The 21,695-nt window shown below is 38.0% G+C and overlaps 2 protein-coding genes across 2 annotated transcripts in view; one reads left to right on the forward strand and one right to left on the reverse strand.

Annotated features, from left to right (window-relative positions):
* Window positions 1-21,695, reverse strand: part of Synj (synaptojanin) — a 427,286-nt gene that overhangs the window by 321,179 nt on the left and 84,412 nt on the right. Inside the window, exon 4 of the mRNA XM_068226016.1 lies at window positions 18,181-18,345. Coding sequence (XP_068082117.1) covers window positions 18,181-18,345 — 165 coding nt within the window. The remainder of the gene's footprint in view (window positions 1-18,180; window positions 18,346-21,695) is intronic.
* On the forward strand, window positions 11,324-13,826 carry LOC137498598 (putative nuclease HARBI1). Its single transcript, XM_068226458.1, has 2 exons — window positions 11,324-11,682; window positions 12,911-13,826. Exons 1-2 carry the CDS (start codon window positions 11,324-11,326, stop codon window positions 13,824-13,826), a joined length of 1,275 nt encoding a protein of 424 aa, XP_068082559.1.

A 21,695-nucleotide genomic window follows, 5' to 3' on the forward strand; every position in this document is an offset into this window, starting at 1 on the left:
ATCTCAATGTCTCTCCATCAGTTACTTGTGGAATCGCTACAATGAGACAGGCCAGCTAACAAGGAGGGTTGGATAAGGTCCTTGACGCATGCCAATCCCACAGGATGACCAAGATCTGATCGTCCATGTATTGCGGAGTCGTTCAGCATCTGCCAGAGAACTGCAACAAGACCTCAGGAGGGTCACTGGAGTCACAGTGTCTGATCAGATAGTAAGGAACATGTTAAGAGAAGTGACCTGATGACCCAGACGTCCTGTTCGAGTGGCCCATTTAACGCAGCGACATCGCACAGCTCGCCTTCAGTTTGCCCCTACCCACGTCAACTGGCAACTTCGTCAGTGAAGACTCTGTTGTTCACAGACAAGTGGACATCAACGTGTATGGAGACGCCGTGGTGAGCAGTACATGCCAAATGTTGTCCAGGAAGGCAACCGATTTGGACAAGGTTCTGTGATGGTGTGGCGTGGCATCAGTATTGATGGCCGTACGGATCTTGTCGTCGTTTGTGGCAATCTTACCACTGCGGGGTACTTCGAGCAAATACTGCTACAGCATGCGTTGGTTCCTGCATACGGTGTTGACCCTGAATTCATACTCATGCACGACAATGCCAGGGCTCATGTAGCGCACATCACCAGAGCTGTCTTGCATGAACTGGACATTCAAGAAATGGAATGGCCAGTAGTGAGTCCCGAACTTAATCCCATCAAGCTGTCTTGTGAGAACTGGACATTCAACCGATGGAATGGCCAGCAGTGAGTCCCGAACTTAATCCCATCAAACATGTGTGGGATAGGCTTGACAGAATTGTTTGTGGGCATCCTATTCCACCACAGATTCTCCAAGACCTCGAACAGGCTCTCATTGAAGAATGGGACCTGATACCGCAACATGACCTCCGTCAACTTATACGGAGCATGCCATGTACGTGCCAAGCTGTGATAAATGCTCATGGAGGACAAACACCATACTAAAGCTCTCTAACTGTGATAAAAATCCACCCTGGAGGACTCTCATCACTTTGTTTTTGCCCCTAATTGGACATCTCCGTTTGTGTTCTGAAAATGAATGCAAATCCATCAATGTTCTTTTGTATACCTCAACAGTAAAGAATAAAAGTTCAGTTGGTAATATACCTGGGTGTTACGTATTATTTTGTGGAGCACGGCATACGTTCAAAAACTTGTTCCCCTAATTGTTTTGAACTGTGTAGTAGCTTCTGTGTGTCTTTTTGTGTGAGTGTTCTCCCCCACTATTATTGTCCTGAGTGGAACACACCACCTGTTCATTTGGCGTTTGTCTCCCGATTCATAAAATACCTATTACACAACATTGACTCTCCAACAACTACAAGTCTTCAAATATTAGTCGTAGAAACACCCTATTGTGCTCTGTGTACAGCAAATTTACTCACCTTTAAAACTGATCCATATGATGATTCATTTAAACAACTTTGTTTAGAAGAGATTTAACAAAATTTGATGAAAAATTACAACTTTTTAATAAAAACACAATTGTTTTAAAGCCTATGTCTAAATCACTATACAAACTATAGAGCTGAATTTGGGCTCAAACTTTAGCAAATTTACTCTACTTCAAATCTGGAATTAGCGTTTTTCTTTGTCAGACCAGCCATTTAGGAGATAAAGTTAAAAAAAAAAAAAAAGGGAAAAAATTGAAGTTTTTCAATGCGAAAGGGCAAACAATGATGCCACAAGTTCGAAAACTTTGACTTTACATTACAGCCTCAGTACTTACAACATATCAAACTACCGGACCTTTTGCACAGCAAACCCCTATATTCAAGATGATTTTGCTGGATTAACCTTTTGCATCTTGTGAATGGAACAAAATTCCGGAGAATATCAGGGCTGTAAAAATTGGAATGGCTTTCGAAACAGCTGCGAGGGAATTCTTGTGCAATAAAATGGAGTATTTCCTTTCCTTTCCTTCATCAAACTAATTAATGTGTGTTTATTGTGACATCGCTTTTAATGACATATTGGATATAGCAGCAAAATTTAACAGTCCCATCTAAATCTTATATAAACACTATTTTTTTTAAAATTGCTTAGTATGACATCGCTTATTATGACGTATTCTATAAAACTGGGTATTTTTATCATACTTTTCGTGAAAAGCATTGACTAAGTCCACTGTTGATGTTTGTTATGTGTTTGCGGATTGCTGACAATGTAAAGCTTATTTTCAAACTCCTGTTTCCAGTACAGTAGATTTAGATATCAAATAAATCTGTCATTAAATAATCAAGGCAAGCATTGCTGTGAAGATGTAGCAAAAGAAAGGGAAAGTGTTTAAATAATGAAGCAAAGTTCACACAAAATATGGTAATTAGAAAATGGGGAAACAAACGTCAGCATCAAGAGGGAATTGGGTGTACCACACTCAACTATTTCTACAATTTGTAAGGCCAGAGAGAACACCTAATTTACTAGCCAAGACCGTGTGCGACATTACTGATCAATTTACATTCTTGCTACTTCTTTCCTCACTAATTTATATATTTTGCTGACACATTATTCCTGTATGTACTGTGTAAACATTAGAAGAAAAATTCTCCTCAGTCCCACGCCACAAATACTGTATTGCAAATACAGTAGTTATTTCACTCATTATTTTGAAGCTTTAACTTCATTCTGTTAATTAACCATGCGAGTGTTCAGCCTAAAACTTACAGATATGACATTCCTAGCAACAACAAAAAAGCTTGTGCGACTATCACCTATAACGACCATTAATCAGCTACCCCTTAAGATGTGATACAAATTCTTATAATTTTGTTAATTACCACCTATTCAATACAATAAAAACGTAATATAAATTTACATATTTATTAAGATGTTGATATGGTACATGTTTGCTCCTTTTTCGTGAGTATCATCAGCGAATTATTATTTACTTAAGGTTATATAAGATCATGAAACAATTCTTTTGGATTAAGATTATGCCTATAAACCTGATTGACAAATCTTATAATATTTTACAAGTCATATAACAATAAAATTATGTCTACGTTAAAACATATTTGTCTAAAATCTATCCACGTCTAACATTTTATTGACGAAACTCATCTGGTGAACATCCTTTAAAATTATTTTTAAAAATAAACTTTTGAGATCTGGCTAATTGTATTGATTCAATGTTGCTTAACTTGTATGACTGTCGTTAAAACTTCGTCAACTATATTGACAATTTTCTGCACTTGATAATTGTCTATGTTATGGACATTTAACTTGTTCTCGTTGTTGCTGGAGTAACATTTATACAAATGTATTGGCATTCGAGAATATTATTCATGAACAAACTTGTTGATGAAACACTTTGTAATGTGATATAGAATTTAAAATGTTCCCATATGTTCCAAAATGGGCCTGTTGGTATATCTGTAATGAAAGATCAAAAATTATATGTTTATGGTTTTGATTATAATTCAGTATAACTTCTTATTGGATGAATTGTCACTTTTCTTTCTGCTGCATAATTGTCTAGTGTTACTCCTAGCCTCTTGAGAACTACTTGTTTTGTTTGCACTCCTTGTATTATATGAGTGAGTGTGGATGAGTTTACGTTTTGGCAGGGAGTTGGAAGGGGTAGTTAAGGTAGGCGGTGCATTGATAGCTGCAGTAGATTGTGGAGGGGATTGTCTAGGAGAAGTAAGGGGAGGAGTTGAGTTTGTTTGCGTCAATAAGACATTAACTTTTGTTGGATTAAAATGTTTATAGAATTTATTTATATCAGATTTAAGCATTTGTATTAGTTCCGGTAATTGTACTAAGATGGGGTTCTTTATTTCAATTTCGTCATTTAGGTTTTTATTTTTGTTGTATTGCTGATCTAAATGAATGTATATGTTTTCCAATTCGTCATTTCTTTTCCTTTTTCTACTCTTCTTAAAATTCTTAAATCCCTTTCAATAGTTGTAAAACTGTGTCCAGTTTCTAGCATGTGTGCACCCATTGCAGAATGTTTCTTGTGTTTGGCTGCATTTACATGTTCGAGATATCTTATCATAAAGCTTCGGCCAGTTTGGCCAACATATGAAATATTGCATTCTGCGCACGCGAGCCTATATATTCCAGATCCTTGATATTGATTACTATTTATATTAACTTTATTGTGGTTGAAGAAAATATTTTAGTTCGTGTTTTGGGTTTTGAAGGCACTGTTAATATCTCGTTTTTTGATGGTATTAGTGATTTGGTATATAGCTGGGTTAGTAAATGTAAAAGTTGCAAATTTGGATTTCTTATTTTTATCTGGTATAAGACTAGTGGCCAATTTTATTTTCACCTTATTAATGATCTTGTTAACCATCTCTATTTTATAACCGTTATTGAGTGCCAGGTCATTTATGAAATTAAGTTCTTTCTTTAAACTCTTACTTCTTAGTGGAATTTTTAGGGCTCTATAAACCAAATTCAAAAATGCTGCCTGTTTGTGAGAATTGGGGTGGAGTGACTCGTTTTTAATCGTTATTGGAGTAAACGTCGGTTTTCTATAAATCTGGAAATCAAATTTATTTCCTGCACTCTTTACATTTATATCTAGAAAACTTAGCGAATTGTTTCTTTGATCTTCTTTAGTGAATTTTATGTTACTGTCTAATTTATTTTAAAAATCCAAAATATTATCACTATTATTCAGATTACTGTCTATTATAACAAACGTGTCATCCACGTATCTCAGCCAAAGGTTTAGTCCATCTATGTTATTCAAAATGTTAACATGTTCCAGTTCTTATATCAAATAATCTTGGTGTGGGTCCCACATACTGCAACCAAACTCTAATTAGGGTCTTACCAGAGACTTATATGCCCTTCCCTTTATATCCTTACCACAACCTGTAAATACTCTCATAAACATATGAAGAGATCTGTGTTACTTATTACCTCATTTACGTGATTTCCCCAATGAAGATCTTTCCTTATATTAACCCGTAAGTACTGGCACTTACAGTGCTCCCCATAAGGTACGTTCACCCCCTCAACAGAGTAATTAAAACAGACAGGACTTTCCCTCTTGGTTAAACTTACAACCTGACATTACATCCCATTTACCATCATACCATTGTGTGCTGTCCACCTCACAACATTGTTGAGGTCTTTCTACAGTCATTCACAATCCCGTAACTTATTTATTATTCTATATAGTACAGCATCATCTGCAATAAACCTTATCTGCAATTCCAGTTCTTTGCTTACATCATTTATATACATACGTCCAATAATACTTCCCTATGGACCCTCCTCTTAACTGTGATGGGATCAGATAATGATTCATCTACTCTAATTCTCCTAGTTCTATTTTCTAGAAATTGAGCCATCCATTCAACTACTATTTTGTGTAGTCCAACAATCCTCATTTTTGTCAGCAGTCTCCCATGATCTACCCTAACCTTTTTGAAACCCAAACTGCTTTCTATCAAACCAGTTATTAACCATCCAAACGTGCCTAATATAATCAGAAACAATACTTTCCCAAAGTTTACAATGCAATTCATGCCAAGATGACTGCAATTATCCACTTTATATTTAATCACTCTTTCCCTTGTACACTGCAGCTACAATAGCAACTCTTCTTTCAATTGGTATAGCTCCTTCATGCAAACAGTAATCAAATAAATATTTCAGACATGGCTATATCCCAACCCATCACCTTTAGTACATCCCCAGAAATCTTATCAATTCTAGCTGCTCTTCTAGCTTTCAAATACACTATATTTTCGTAAATATAACATAGGTAAACTTCAGTACTTCGCCAGTATTTGTAACCTCCTCTATCTGGACATTATCCTTAAATCCAACTATCTTTATATACTACTGTGTGAAAATTTCTGCTTTCTGTATATCCTTACATATAGAATTCCTTTGTTCATTAATGAACCCTGGAATGCCCTTCCTGAAACCTGTTTCTACCCTGAATTACCTACACACACCCTTCCATTTTTGTCACTAAAATTTGTGTGAATGCCAATTATGTTTGTTATGTTTGCCATCATGTGATTCTTAGCCAACTTTTTTGCTAAATTCAATTTTTTTAGTAAGTTCCTTTAATCTCCCCTTACTTGCACTATAATTTCTTTCTTTCTAACCTGCACGACCTTCTTAATCTCTTCATTTCTCTGTTATAATACAGTGGGTCTTTCCCATTCCTTATCACTTTTAAGGTATGTACATGTTTTTATGCTCCTCAACAATTGCTTTAAACCCATCCCATAGGCTGTTGGTATTTTTATCTTCTATCAGTCATCATTTCTTTTTTAAACTCCCCATGGTTCTCATATCAACTGCATGGTATTGCCTAATAGTCCTAATTTTAAAACCTTTCTTTCAATCACAATTTTAGCTACAACAAAAACAGTTGTGTGACTACTTGTACCATCTAACACTTCTGTTTCTCTAGAGAGTTCATCTGGTTTTATCAGCCCCATGTTTAAATACCCTTCCCCCTAGTTCATTTCATCACTTACTGATTCAGATCTCCCTGCCAGTTTAACTTATTTACAATTTGTTGATCACTGTTTCTCCCATTTGCATTAACTTCCCAGTTCACATTTGATAAAATGAGATCACACACTACAATCACATTTGTTTGTGTGTAGTTCCACACATAACTGCATTATTATCCTATCAAATAATTCTGCATCAGTGTCACCTTTTCCAGGTCTGTACACTGCAAAATCATCAAGTTGCCTATTATCTTTAGAGATGAGCCATACACCTAAAATTTCATGTTCCTCATGGTTAACTATTTTTTTACCATGTGTTTTATGTCGCACCAACACAGGTGTTATGGCGATGATGGGCTAGGAGTAGGAAGGGAGCGACCGTAGCCTTAATTAAGGTGCAGCCCCAGCATTTGCCTTATGTGAAAATGGGAAACAACGGAAAAGCATCTTCAGGGCAGCCAACAGTGGGGTTCGAACCCACTATCTTCCAAGTGCAAGCTGACAGCTACGTGACCCCAACCTGCGCAGCTGCTTGCTTGGTAAGAAACCTCCATGTACAGTCCCCAAATGCCAAACAATAGAGTCGCCCATAATTAAAGTCTCAACCCCACCCATCTCATTAGAGCCCCTCATCTCCTTACTTCCCAGATGCCTGCAGAACCTACTTCCTTCTCCCTCCTCTGTCTCTCACGATCCTGTTCCACCTCCCTCTTTGTACCCCCTACTCTATGTTTAACATTCCTATTGCCTCACATCACCTCTGTATCACTTGTTCCATCTTTCCTCTGCTGTTCTACCTGCAATAACTCATACCGTTTCCTCACTGATACCTCTCCAGAACCCACTTCCCTGAGGAGAACCCTACAAACTCATTTTCCTTCCCCTTAAAACATTAGCCCACCTGTCTTCCACAACTTCTCTTCCTTCCACCCACCCACCTGCCTACCTTCCCGTATCCTATGAACTAATTGAGGCGGAGCGAGCGAGAGAGGCGTGAGGAAAGAGAGAGTAAGCGCTATTGCTCCAAATCGAGGAGTAGGGGGTCTGCACTCTGGTGAACCAAGCCAAGTCGTCTTTTGCACCGTGCACAGTGCATGCACCACGCGCATGCACCCTGAGAGGCCCTGTATTAGATAGTATCTTGCCAGTTATATTCGTGTTTTTCTTCGTGTACGGCAATCCTTTTGATACTTAAGCATTTAACCAAACGCAGTGTAGTGTAGTTACATTGTAGTATAGATACAGTACATTTAGATAGTGCCGTATCTTGCCTGCTATATTCGTGTGTTATCTTTCGTGTATATCTATTAGACCGTAATACTAATAATAATTTGTCTAAGCATTTAGCTTCGTTGGTAATCTTTGAGTACAGTAGTTCCTGCAAATTTCATTTCTGTTGTGCTTAGTAGTGACATACGGTACGGTACCGGTATCGTAATTAGGATACGTCTGAAAGTAGTTTAAAAATTACTGTAGTGTACTGTACAGTAGTATACGAGTAATATCCTATTAGAATTTAGTGTGCTTATTTTATTATTGTAAAATATTTGTGTAGTACTGGTGTAATAGAGGTATCCGTAGAAACTCTTACTAAAATATTGTTGAAATTAGGACAGGCTTAATTGCAGTTTGGAATTGTGTAGTTCTTGTGTATTATTTTCGATATTCAGTAATTAACAACAGCTTTTATCCTGTTAGGGGTTGTAGGATTTTAAAAAATAGAGCACGACTAAGTAGTATTGTAGTGTAGTCGTATATTAATTACCTTATTGTTGTGTACTATCCCAGACAATATATCCCTCCGTTCATTTATTTTTTTGCAAATAAGTTATTTTATTTTTTAATTTCATTTTTTCCCCTGTAAAGAATGGCTAAGGAGCGCGAGTGTACTTACTGTGGATGTGGCGAGGCATTGAGGGGTATGAGGGAGGAGTTGGAAAGTTTGAGGGAGATAATTAGGATTCTCACAGAAGACAGGAAGGAAGATAGGACTCCCTCAAACAATGTACAGGTTCCAGTAGGTGTACAAGAGGGAGGGGAAGGAAAGGGAGGAGTTGTAGAAGACAGGTGGTCTAATGTTCTAAGGGGAAGGAGATTGCAGGCCAAGAGCTCTATTCAGGATCAGAATTCAGGACAGGTGTCTGTGCGAAATCGGTACGAGTCACTCCAGGTAGAACAACAGAGGGAAGATGAGGGACAGGGAACTGTTGCTGAGATGCGTGGAAGTAGGAGGAAGGGAAAAGGTAGGAAAGGGAAATGTAGAGTAGAGGATAGGAAAAGACAGGTGGAACAGGGTCATGGGAAGGAGAAAAAGGAGGAGGAAGTAGCTTCTGCAGCTATCAGGAAAGATAGGGCTGACCAGGAGGGCAGGGGATCAAATGAGGTGGGTAGGGTTGAGGCTCTGGTCATGGGGGATTCCATCGTTAGACACGTGGGAAAAGTGTGTGGAGGAAAGGGAACCAGGGTAGAATGTTATCCAGGAATTAGGTTGAGGCAGATGTTGAGGAAAGTAGAAGAGAGGGAGGAGGGGAAGGAGAAGGTGGTAGTGTTTCACGTTGGTACCAACAACGTAAGGTAAGCTGATATAAGTACCAACATAGTTGGAGATGTGTGGGATCTGGTAAATGCAGCACGGGTGAAGTTTAAGAAAGCGGAGATTGTTATTAGTGGAATACTGTGTAGGAGGGATACTGACTGGAGGGTGATTGGGGATTTAAATGAGACTATGGAGTGGGTATGTGGGAAACTGGGAGTGAAATTTCTAGATCCTAATGGGTGGGTAGGAGATAGGGATCTGCGCTCGGATGGCCTTCATTTAAACCGCAGTGGTACGTATAAGTTAGGAAATTTGTTTGGAAGGGTAACAGGGAGGTACATTCAGGGAAACGGGATGGCATAGGGAGCGGTGATAAGGGAACAGGGAACTGGAAATCAAGTAGGGATGACATAAAATTGTTAGTGTTGAACTGTAGAAGTATTGTAAAGAAAGGAATAGAATTAAGTAATTTAATAGATATATATTTACCAGATATTGTAATAGGAGTTGAATCATGGCTGAGAAATGATATAATGGATGCAGAAATTTTCTCACGGCACTGGAGTGTGTATCTTAGAGATAGGATAGGAAAGGTGGGAGGGGGAGTTTTCATTCTGGTGAAAGAAGAATTTGTAAGCTACGAAAAAGTTAAAGATGAGACACATGAAATTCTAGGTGTAAGGCTCATTTCTAAAGATAATAGGCAACTTGATATATTTGGAGTGTACAGATCGGGAAAGGGTAGCACTGATGCAGATTCGGAATTATTTGATAGGATAGTCAGCTATGTGGGAAACGACATGGAAAGAAATGTGATTGTAGCGGGAGATCTGAATTTGCCAGATGTAAATTGGGAAGGAAATGCGAACGACAGGAAGCATGACCAACAAATGGCAAATATGTTAATATGGGAAGGACAGCTGATTCAGAAAGTGATGGAACCAACCAGAGGTAAAAATATTTTGGATGTGGTGCTGATAAAACCAGATGAGCTCTATAGGGAAACTGAAGTAATAGATGGTATTAGTGATCATGAAGCTGTTTTTGTGGTAGTTAAAAATAAATGTGATAGAAAGGAAGGTCTTAAAAGTAGGACTGTTAGGCAGTACCATATGGCTGATAAAGCAGGTATGAGGCAGTTTCTAAAAAGTAATTATGATCGGTGGAAAACGGTAAATAAGAATGTAAACAGACTCTGGGATGGGTTTAAAGAAATTGTTGAGGAATGCGAAAACAGGTTTGTACCTTTAAGGGTGGTAAGGAATGGTAAAGACCCACCTTATTATAATAGAGAAATAAAGAGACTAAGGAGGAGGTGCAGACTGGAAAGAAATAAGAGTTAGAAATGGCTGTGGAAGTAAGGAGAAATTGAAGTAACTTACTAGAAAATTGAATCTAGCAAAGAAGGCAGCTAAGGATAACATGATGGCAAGCATAATTGGCAGTCATAGAAATTTTAGTGAAAAATGGAAGGGTATGTATAGGTATTTTAAGGCAGAAACAGGTTCCAAGAAGGACATTCCAGGAATAATTAATGAACAAGGGGAGTGTGTATGTGAGGATCTTCAAAAGGCAGAAGTATTCAGTCAGCAGTATATAAAGATTGTTGGTTACAAGGATAATGTCGAGATAGAGGAAGAGACTAAGGCCAAAGAAGTAATAAAATTTACATATGATAACAATGACATTTACAATAAGATACAAAAGTTGAAAACTAGAAAAGCGGCTGGAATTGATCAGATTTCTGGGGATATACTAAAGACAATGGGTTGGGATATAGTACCATATCTGAAGTACTTATTTGATTATTGTTTGGCCGAAGGAGCTATACCAGATGAATGGAGAGTTGCTATAGTAGCTCCTGTGTATAAAGGAAAGGGTGATAGACATAAAGCTGAAAATTACAGGCCAGTAAGTTTGACATGCATTGTATGCAAGCTTTGGGAAGGCATTCTTTCTGATTATATTAGACATGTTTGTGAAATTAATAACTGGTTCGATAGAAGGCAATTCGGTTTTAGGAAAGGTTATTCCACTGAAGCTCAACTTGTAGGATTCCAGCAAGATATAGCAGATATCTTGGATTCTGGAGGTCAAATGGACTGTATCGCGATTGACATGTCTAAAGCATTTGATAGGGTGGATCATGGGAGACTACTGGCAAAAATGAGTGCAATTGGACTAGACAAAAGAGTGACTGAATGGGTTGCTATATTTTTAGAAAATAGATCTCAGAGAGTTAGTGAGGCCGCACACCGGACGCGTCAACATCTGCAACGCAACATGAAAAACGACTCGCTTGTTTGTCGCACTCGTGATGCAGACTTGTAGCCGCACACCGGAGAAGCATGTGTCTGCATCAATACGCTACGCATTATCAGCTGTTAACATGACCTCCTCGAGTGAAGATGATGTTTTGCTGTACATGTGGTTGAAATTGCGTAACAAGAGGAAAAGAAAATGGATTCATGATTTTAATATGTCGTGTGCTCAACATGGTGCTTATACCTTAGCGCATGATTTACTAAAAGATCCGGTAAAATTCCAGTCATACTACCGAATGTACCCCGAAAGCTACACAGAACTTCTTCAGAAAATTTCTCCATTATTAAGAAAACAAGACACAAACTACAGGAAGGCTATAAGTCCTGATGAAAAGCTACTTATAACACTAAGGTAAGTTCAAAGCTTAGAATAATAATTTGTTGTTAAAATAATTAAATTATTTATTAGATGATGAACACAGCTGCGAAATTGTTCATATTGACAAAGTATCTAAATAATATGTGTGCAATGTTTTGGTTTTTTCACTTATAACTTCATACCATACAGTGCTGTCTTTGTAACTACGTCTTATCAGTATGAGTGATCACGTTCTTCCTCGTTTTCTTCTGGTAAATTCTCTGCATACGAGAATGGTGAGATAGTATATGAGGAGCCCGTCTGACCACCGTAATGCAATACGGAAGTTGATGGATGGGAATGAGTATCACTACACTGAACATTCCTGGCTGATCCGTACAACATGTCATTTAATTTTAGCTGCACAAACAACTTAAATGAGCTTTTAGCTGCAGGTGATAATTTAGCCACATCTGGTAGCAGGCTTTTGAAAAATAACTCATCAGGGTTATTACACTCCGCTTCAGCCGTACGCTTTGTTTTCATCTGAATATATGAAGAGAAAACTTCGTCAATATCCATTTTAATGGCGCTTCTTTTTGTATCTCTTCTACGTGTTCGAGGTAGCGGCTGCATAATTTCTTGAGCACTATTCTCCTCGTCGTTTTCTTTTGTCATGGCCACTGATGATGGTTGTTCCTCTGTAGCAGATTGCTCCTCTTCATACGGATTTTCTACGTTTCCCACTTGTCTTCTTGATTTCGTAAATGGTGTCAAAAACGCCAAGTAGTCTGCAAGATAGTAGGGCTTTTTGGTTACTGCTGCTGAACCACTGGTAGGAGCTTGCCTTAAGTATCTGGACCAACAGTTCCTACAGTTTCTCCATTTGTCTTTACAGGTGGCCACTGCAATGAGAAAATACACTTATTATTATTATTATTATTATTATTATTATTATTATTATTATTATTATTATTATTATTATTATTATTTATTTATTTATTTATTTATTTTATTTCATATAAAGGATGTCCTTGAGGGCAGAGCCCTATAGTAGGACTATACATACAACAGCTATACCAATGAATGCTTATTAACACATAAAAAATAAATTCACAACAAACATTTTATAACAAAAACAGTGCAGTTCAATGATATTAAATTTATAGAATGTGTGTATATGAGTGCAATTGTCAATAGTTTAATTTGGCTAAAATAATTTTTTACAAGCTTTTTAAAATTTAATTTAGCAGTAATAGTATTCATGGTCCTTTATTTCCAGGTACTTAGCTACTGGCAACAGCTTCAGATGCTTGAGCTTTCAGTTTAAAAGAGGAGAAACAACAATCGGCAAAATTGTGGATGAAGTGTGTTCGGCAGTATGGACAACACTTCAACCTGAGTTTATGCCTGCACCCTCAAAGGAGTTATGGGAGAATATTTCCGAAAGATATTTGGAACTCTGGAATATGCCTAACTGCATTGGTGCCATAGACGGGAAACACGTTCGTATCCAGTGTCCGAGAAACAGTGGCTCATCCTTCTATAACTACAAGGGCTATTTTTCTATTGTTCTATTAGCTTTGGTTGATGCAGATGGACTTTTCATTGTTATAGAAGCTGGTGACTATGGCAGAAACAGTGATGGTGGCGTGTTGCGAAACTCAGCTTTAGGAAGAAACCTTCAGCAGGGCACACTGAATATACCTGATCCCAAGAGGCTACCGAAAGATGATGATCACTGTTCACCATTTCCTTATTTTTTCGTTGGTGATGAAGCTTTCCCATTACAGAAGCATATCATGAGACCCTATCCGCGAAGAGAACTTACAAATGAAAGGCGGATTTTTAATTATAGGCTTAGCAGAGCTAGAAAGAGTGTAGAATGTGGTTTTGGAATGCTTGCTTCTAAAATTAGAGTTCTCGGTACAGCTATAGCCTGCAAACCTGATAAAATAGACAACATAATACGAGCAATTTGTGTTCTGCATAACTTCATTAGACTAAAAGACGGCGTTTTTAGTGAACCGAGTGTAACAGATGAAAATACTGACAATACGATGCGTGTGTTGCAGAGATTGCAACCCTGCAACAGAAGGGCAACAGTTGAGGTTGTTGAATTAAGAAATCACTTGTGTTCTTACTTTATGAAACCAAACGTAGCCCTTTCTTGGCAGAATAAGTACGCTATAGAATAAATATAAATATAGCTGCACTATACATTATCAGTAATTCTGGTTGCGCAAGAAATGTTTATTCTTACATAATTAAACATGTAATTACTGTACATGGACCTAATTAATAAATATGTTACTGAATGTAAGTTACTTACCATTTAAATTTAATTCTTTGGACACTGCATGCCACGCTTTATCCACCTCGTTCTTATTCGAATGTCCTGGTAGCGAATAATCATATATTATTCGATATTTCTCCACGGATTGCACTAATTTAATGTTGATTTGTTCTTCATTCATGCTGGCACTTGTGTTCACTGGCACTGCTCAGAAAAAGCAGGAACAGAACTATACGAGAAGGTGTTTGCTTAAGACATGACGCATAGAAATGGAACATGCAGTGTCTTATCGCTCGTGTCTGCAGCAGGATGCTGATGATATCATCAAGACGCAGACCGGTGTGCGGCGATTTGTGTTTTTCCATTGCTTATCACTGTGCTCCTTTCTGATGCGTCATGTCTCTGTGTCGCTGACGTGACTTGACGCGTCCGGTGTGCGGCCCGCCTTAGAGTACGTGAAGCTTTGTCTGACCCTGTAATAATCGAGAGGGGAGTTCCTCAGGGCAGTGTTATCGGACATTTATGTTTTCTTATATATATAAATGATATGAGTAAAGGAGTGGAATCGGAGGTAAGGCTTTTTGCGGATGATGTTATTCTCTATAGAGTGATAAATAAGTTACAAGATTGTGAGCAACTGCAACGTGACCTCGAAAATATTGTGAGATGGTATGTTGATAAACGGGGCTAAAAGTCAGGTTGTGAGTTTCACAAATAGGAAAAGTCCTCTCAGTTTTAATTACTGCGTTGATGGGGTGAAAGTTCCTTTTGGGGATCATTGTAAGTATCTAGGTGTTAAAATAAGGAAAGATCTTCACTGGGGTAATCACATAAATGGGATTGTAAATAAAGGGTACCGATCTCTGCACATGGTTATGAGGGTGTTTAGGGGTTGTAGTAAGGATGTAAAGGAGAGTGCATATAAGTCTCTGGTAAGACCCCAACTTTAGTATGGTTCCAGTGTATGGGACCCTCACCAGGATTACCTGATTCAAGAACTGGAAAAAATCCAAAGAAAAGCAGCTCGATTTGTTCTGGGTGATTTCCAACAAAAGAGTAGCGTTACAAAAATGTTGCAATGTTTGGGTTGGGAAGAATTGAGAGAAAGAAGAAGTGCTGCTCGACTAAGTGGTATGTTCCGAGCTGTCAGCGGAGAGATGGCGTGGAATGACATTAGTAGACGAATAAGTTTGAATGGCGTCTATAAAAGTAGCAAAGATCACAATATGAAGATAAAGTTGGAATTCAAGAGGACAAACTGGGGCAAATATTCATTTATAGGAAGGGGAGTTAGGGATTGGAATAACTTACCAAGGGAGATGTTCAATAAATTTCCAATTTCTTTGAAATCATTTCGGAAAAGGCTAGGAAAGCAACAGATAGGGAATCTGCCACCTGGGCAACTGCCCTAAATGCAGATCAGTATTGATTGAAATAACACTCTTTTAATTCTCATTCAACTTGGTATTGGGTGACAATGATTCTGTAAAACCTTAAATCTTATCTCTGCCTTTGGAACTTAATATTTTCACGATCTAGTCACCCTCTGTAGTAGAGGCTTAGCCTCTGTAACTTCGGGCCATAAGCCTAGATAGGATCTTTAGTATTTCAGAGTATATTTCAAACGGAGTGCAAGGGTTCGCCTCCTAGCATTTTGTTTATGGTCGATATCTTAAACCTTTTCTTTGGAACACTAGGGCCATTTAGTATGGGCACTTATTACCCCTGTTTAATTTCTAACTATTCATAGTCAAGTGTGAATCAGACTGTCGAGCGCATAAGCAGTAAAAACTGTTTTTGTAATGATCTAATGTAAAATTTGCATTAGAAACTTGTGCTTTTGAGAGGCTGGAAGGTTGTAAATTTTGGAGCCCAGTCTTCTAGCATGTAAATTAAGTGGAGCAAAGGTGCTCTTTGGAATAGTGTAACTTTGGAGCTTCAAGCTCATTCTGCAAATTATTGTGTACCTGAATTTTGATCATTCCTGTTATTTAAGCCAATGAGCTCCTGATTTGTTGTTGTTTTTTTCTACGTTTAAAGTCAAAAGAAAAAAAGAAAGAAATTTCAAATTTTAGTGTTTTAAATTATACTTTGATCTCTTCTCTGTCCACCCATTCACCCCAGCACCTTCTTACATCTCTGCAATCCACGATATTCCCATAACAATTATTATATTACTATTATTATTATTTTATTCATGCACTTCTCCACAGGAAATATGGGTAGTAACGGGGCACGGGATGCACCAAGTGCCTTACAATAATTAAAGTATTTACACGTTATAATACATAGATGTACAGGTATATAGAAAACTCTAAATCACGGGATCTTCATTCTTGCGAGAGGAACGATCGCACAATGTTGCATGTTGAGAGGCGGATAGAATTTTTCATAATTTTGTAGATGTTCGGTGGAAAACACAGTTCTTGCAGACTCTTGTGAAGTGTGTGTGTGGAATGAGGCCGTTGACTGACAGAATCACAGGGACTATCTGTACCAGTTTCATCTTCCAGATCCTCTTGATCTCTTCTGCAAGTTCTTTGTACTTGCAGAGTTTTTCATGGTACTTCGTGTCAATGTTGGTGTCATTGGCGATTGCGATGTTAATAATGAAAGTTGTCCCAGTTTTCCTCTTTACCAGTATGATGTCTGGTCTGTTATGGTTGATTTTTTTGTCCGTCACTACAGCATTGTCCCAATAAAGCTTAATCGACTCGTTCTCCAGGAGTGATGTTGGATGGTAATTGTAATAAGGGAATAAGGGATATGCTCCTGAGTTAATTGGTTTTCCTTAGCAAGTGCCTGGTGTACAATTCCCGAGACATGATTGTGCAGTCTAGTGTATTCTACGAAGGCAAGTACTGGGCAGCCAGCAGTGATATAGTCTATGGTCTTGAGATGAACGGAGCATCGTCTGCATTTGTCGGAGAGTACGCTGGTGTCTTTGCTGAAGTACTTTTTGTAATTGTTTGTAGCTATTACTTGGTCTTGTATAGTAACTGCAAATTCCTCTGTCTCCCCAAATAAGCGCCCACTTTGTAACCACATGCATGACGCATTCTTGTCTATGCTCTGTTGGTTTAGATTGCTGTAGTATTTTCTGTGGAGGGTCTTCTCTCCCCAGGTCCCCTGGAGACTTGTATGCTGGTGATTTGTATGAGGGTCAGGGGCATTATATGGATACAGTACAGTGTAGTTGTCAGCAAGTACTACAGCTTTATGGAGAAAGCTGTTTTCTTGCTTTTTATGGAAGTTATCTTCTTAGGTTCTTTCTCTGATTCAGAAGCACAACTTGAAGATCCAGTATTCCTTGGCGTCCCATTTTTCCTGGAAGAGTGACCTTTTCCATCCATGAATTTGGATGATGTAATCTATAGGTGGTGAGCAAAGTTCTCATTTTCCTATGTATGCTGTCTATTTCTGTAACAGACCATTTCAGAATTTCGAACGAATAAACAAGTGTTGGAATAGCATATGTGTTTACTGCTTTTATTTTTTCTTGGCACTTAGGTAGCTACGCAAAACCTGATGCAATCTCTATGTATATTTGTCAATGAGTTCCTGTTTGATTTTCTTGTGCTCCAGAGTTGTATTCTGAGCAAATCCAAGGTACTTGTAGGTCTCTGTGCCATTCCCTCAATTAAAGATCCGGTATGAAGAACATGTGGTTGGGAGTTTGCGTACCGACCGTTCAATTGTTAGCAGCTTACACTTCTTTACTCCCAACGTCATTTCCACATCAGATGAGTAAGAATATTATATTCAGCAGGGTGTTAATTTGTGTTTCGTTGTGGGCATACACTTTCAGATCATCCATATAAAAAAAATGGGATATTCTTCTTTTTCCTAGTTGCTTTACGTCACGCCGACACAGATAGGTCTTATGGCGACTATGGGATAGGAAGGGCCTAGGAGTTGGAAAGTTGCGGCCATGGCCTTAATTAAGGTACAGCCCCAGCATTTGCCTGGTGTGAAAATGGGAAACCATGGAAAACCATTTTCAGGGTTGCCGACAGTGGGATTCGAACCCACTACCTACTGGATACAAGCTCACAGCCGCGTGCCTTATAGCCTAGAAGCCATGTGTTCCCAGCACAAAATTTGAGTTTATCACATATTTGACACCCCACCTTCTACCTTTTTTTTTGGCTGTAAAAGTGGAAGAAAAAGGGGTCTAATACGCGAGTAAATACGGTAATTCATAACACATGCAACGTCTGGTGTTGGAAGGTTTTATAGCTTATAGAAGTGTTTACCTGGTGCCTGCTCGCTCGCAACTCAACCTGGAGATGATAACTGCACGAGCCTGGCGATGTCCAACATAGACTGTTCTGATCTCTATACTGCCACACATGGCTTTAAGAAGCCAATTTGAACAACTGACACCAAATCTCATAAGATGCAAGTGAAGCATCCGGTTCCTGAAAAAATAAAACAAAAATCACATTTAATCTCAAAATTATAACTAATGTCACAAATACAACCCATTAATGTAACCGATCTGACTTATTTCACAGGAGAGAGGGATGGATAAGGTAGAACTGTCAATAATAATAATAATAATAATAATAATAATAATAATAATAATAATAATAATAATAATAATAATAATAATAATAATAACAATAACAACAATAATAACAATAACAACAATAATAACAACAATAATAACAAGAGTGACTTTCTGCCGGTATGCAATGGTACGCAGTACCGACACCTTTTTTTCTCCAGGTTTTTTAAAACAGAACTGCAATTTATTGACAGATAAACTTATTATAAATATTCCAAGTGTTCACGACCTGAATTTTCGGTTTTCATTTTCGCAAGTTGGTAAGAAGCCTGCCTGGTGGCCATGAACATCAAGGCATCAAGTCTATATGATCTGACACCATGATTAGCCAGTTCGAGTCCCGTTGGTCGAAAAAATGTCGCCAAAAGAATGTTGGCCGGCAGGGTACGAGATGTGGAGGCATACAATTTCTAATCACTAAATTGCATGCCAAAAGCCTGGGTTCAATTCCAAACCTCTCCACAGAGTTCATGTGTAATGACGGCATATGACTGTTGATGATTCATCTGCTGGACGGAAACGTTAAGTCTTCAGCAGACCCCTGGTGCTATTCGACAGGAGTAGGCTATATGCCAGCACCGTTTTTCACTTTCTTCCTTCCTACTATCAAATATCACGTCATTCATTTCATTACAAAATTTCATGTCATTAACTCCTCTGATTAGGTTGACATGAGGTAGATCATACGGTCATAAAACTCGCTACGAAAATTCTCCTCAGTTCATACCCGACCCTGTAGAGAAACAGGAAAAGGGTTGGACGTACAATTCTCGCAAATGTAAAACTATCAGTTCTGTATCCGCTCTGCAACATTCAGGTGTTCACGTACATTTTGAAAAATTCTACTGTAAGTTAAATCAGTTCAATCGTTGTTAAAAAAGACTAAAAATAACTGGTTAGTGTATGCCAATGAGCAAAATAAGGAAGGCTAAAGAAGTAGAAATTGTCAAATCTACTTGAGATCAGGTAAAACACAAAACTACACGTGAAGAGGATCACACAAAAGAAAGACTTCTGCGCGAGAGAAAGGAGTGGAAGTGGTAACGAGAGTATATCGGAGTTCATGTTCGAAATGTGGAAGTTGCTGTAATAGCACTTACATTGTGAGTAATGGTACCTCTTCTCCCAGGAAAAAAAAAAAACCACTGATGATAAAAATAATATTATTAATAATAATAATAATAATTAAATGGTGTATGTCTTTTATTGCCGGGAGTGTCCGAGGATATGTTCGGCTTGCCTGGTGCAGGTCTTCTTTTTATTTGACTTCCGTAGGCAACTTGCACGTCATGATGAGGATGGAATGGTGATGAAGGCATCACATACACCCAGCCCGCGTACCAGTGAAATTAACCAATGATGGTTAAAATTCCTGACCCCGCCAGGAATCGAACCCGGGACCCCTGTGATTAAAGGCTAGCATGCTAACCATTTAGACATGGAGCCAGAAATAATAATAATAATAATAATAATAATAATAATAATAATAATAATAATAATAATAATAATAATAATAATAATGGCATGTGGCCTTTCAAGCTGACACCCATGGGCAACCTGCACCTGTATGAGGATGGAGCCCTATCTAGGATGAAATCTAATGTTGAAGGCAGCACAAACACCCACTCCCTTAGCCAGAAGAAATAACCAATGAAGGTTACAATTACCGACCCAGTCAGGAATTGAGCCCAAGTCCCCTTGAATAAAAGGCCGGCATGCTAACCAGTTAATCATGGAGCTGGACAATTGGCTCTGTGAAACTTGGTCAAAAATGTTTGCTTAAGCAGAGTGAATATTTTTAATTCTCTTTACTTTGTCTAATCAGTTTCTTTAAGGCAACATACCTTATATGGACTGTCCACACAGCCCCACTAGTAATAAAGGAAATTAAAACCAACATTTGCTTTACTAAGCACACTTTCAATGTGCATTGTGTATTCTGTGTTAAAAGTATCTGTTTAAAATAGTAAACGCAGTGAAGAAGAGTAACTTTACAAATGTAGGTTGTAAGCATGCGTCATGTTACGCAAATTTGTGAGGTATAGAACGTCGTACTTGACCTCCGACCAATTTTATACAGATAGTGGAATTTGTTATTGAGATGACAGGTATGTCCTACTGATTTGGAGTTGCTAACTTGTCTCTAGTTAACATAAAAACAGTAGTATAAGTTTTTCTATAAAAACGGCACCAAGGTGAACATCATTCTTACAGAAAGACGAAAATTAAAATGCAACTTACGTGACGTAGTATTTCCAGAACTTAAGTTAAAATAGAGTGTCCACAAGCTAAATTGTGAAAATACAATGATCCATATTGCATTAAACATAACAGGCAGGACATAGAACGAATGCATAAACAAGTTAAACATTATTTTCAACATGAGCCCACATTTGACTCCTGCATTTGTTCTATGTCCTGCCTGTTATGTTTAAAGCAATATGGATCATTGTATTTTCATAATTTAGCTTATGGACACTATTTTAACTTACATTCTGGAAATACTACGTCACATAAGTTGCATTTTAATTTACATTTTTCCGTAAGAATGATGTTCATCTTGGTGCTGTTTTTATAGAAAAACATATACTACTGTTTTTAAGATGAAGATTCAATAATAGTTTCAGACACAAGGTTTTGAATGGACATTGTGATAATTTTAAATGTTCATATTATCACGTTTTTGAAGTGTTTTAAAGTTGTTTTTTAGATGTGATGTAATTAGATTTTTAGACTAGTGTAATTTTAATTTTGACTATTGTCTTTTTTAATATGTTTACAACTGTTCACGAACATCATTTGAAGATTAAAATTAATGGCTGAAGATGGTCTTTATAAGAGTGAAACATGTCCCTTAGAAGAATTAATTGTATAAAAATGTAAACACCAATAAAGGTGATTTGTATTGACTAGGTGGATAAGAAATACTTCTTATTATATTTGCTGTGATCAACATCGTTCAATATGGAACAAACATGAGGATAATGACCTGTAACAGGGTATGGTGGTCGGTGCCCGACGGATGCAATTTCGGAAGTGGTGCAGGAATTCGGCTTCACACGATCAACCATGTCCAGTGTGTATCGTGAACGGTTGAATGTGGCGGTCACCGTCCACAACAGACGAACGACCGGCCGTCCAGCCACCCTCGATGACCGTGACCGGCGACATCTGAGATGGATTGTCAATAGTGACAGATGG

This window comes from Anabrus simplex, chromosome 2 (assembly GCF_040414725.1).
Source record: "Anabrus simplex isolate iqAnaSimp1 chromosome 2, ASM4041472v1, whole genome shotgun sequence".
Classification (NCBI taxonomy): Eukaryota; Metazoa; Arthropoda; class Insecta; order Orthoptera; family Tettigoniidae; genus Anabrus; species Anabrus simplex.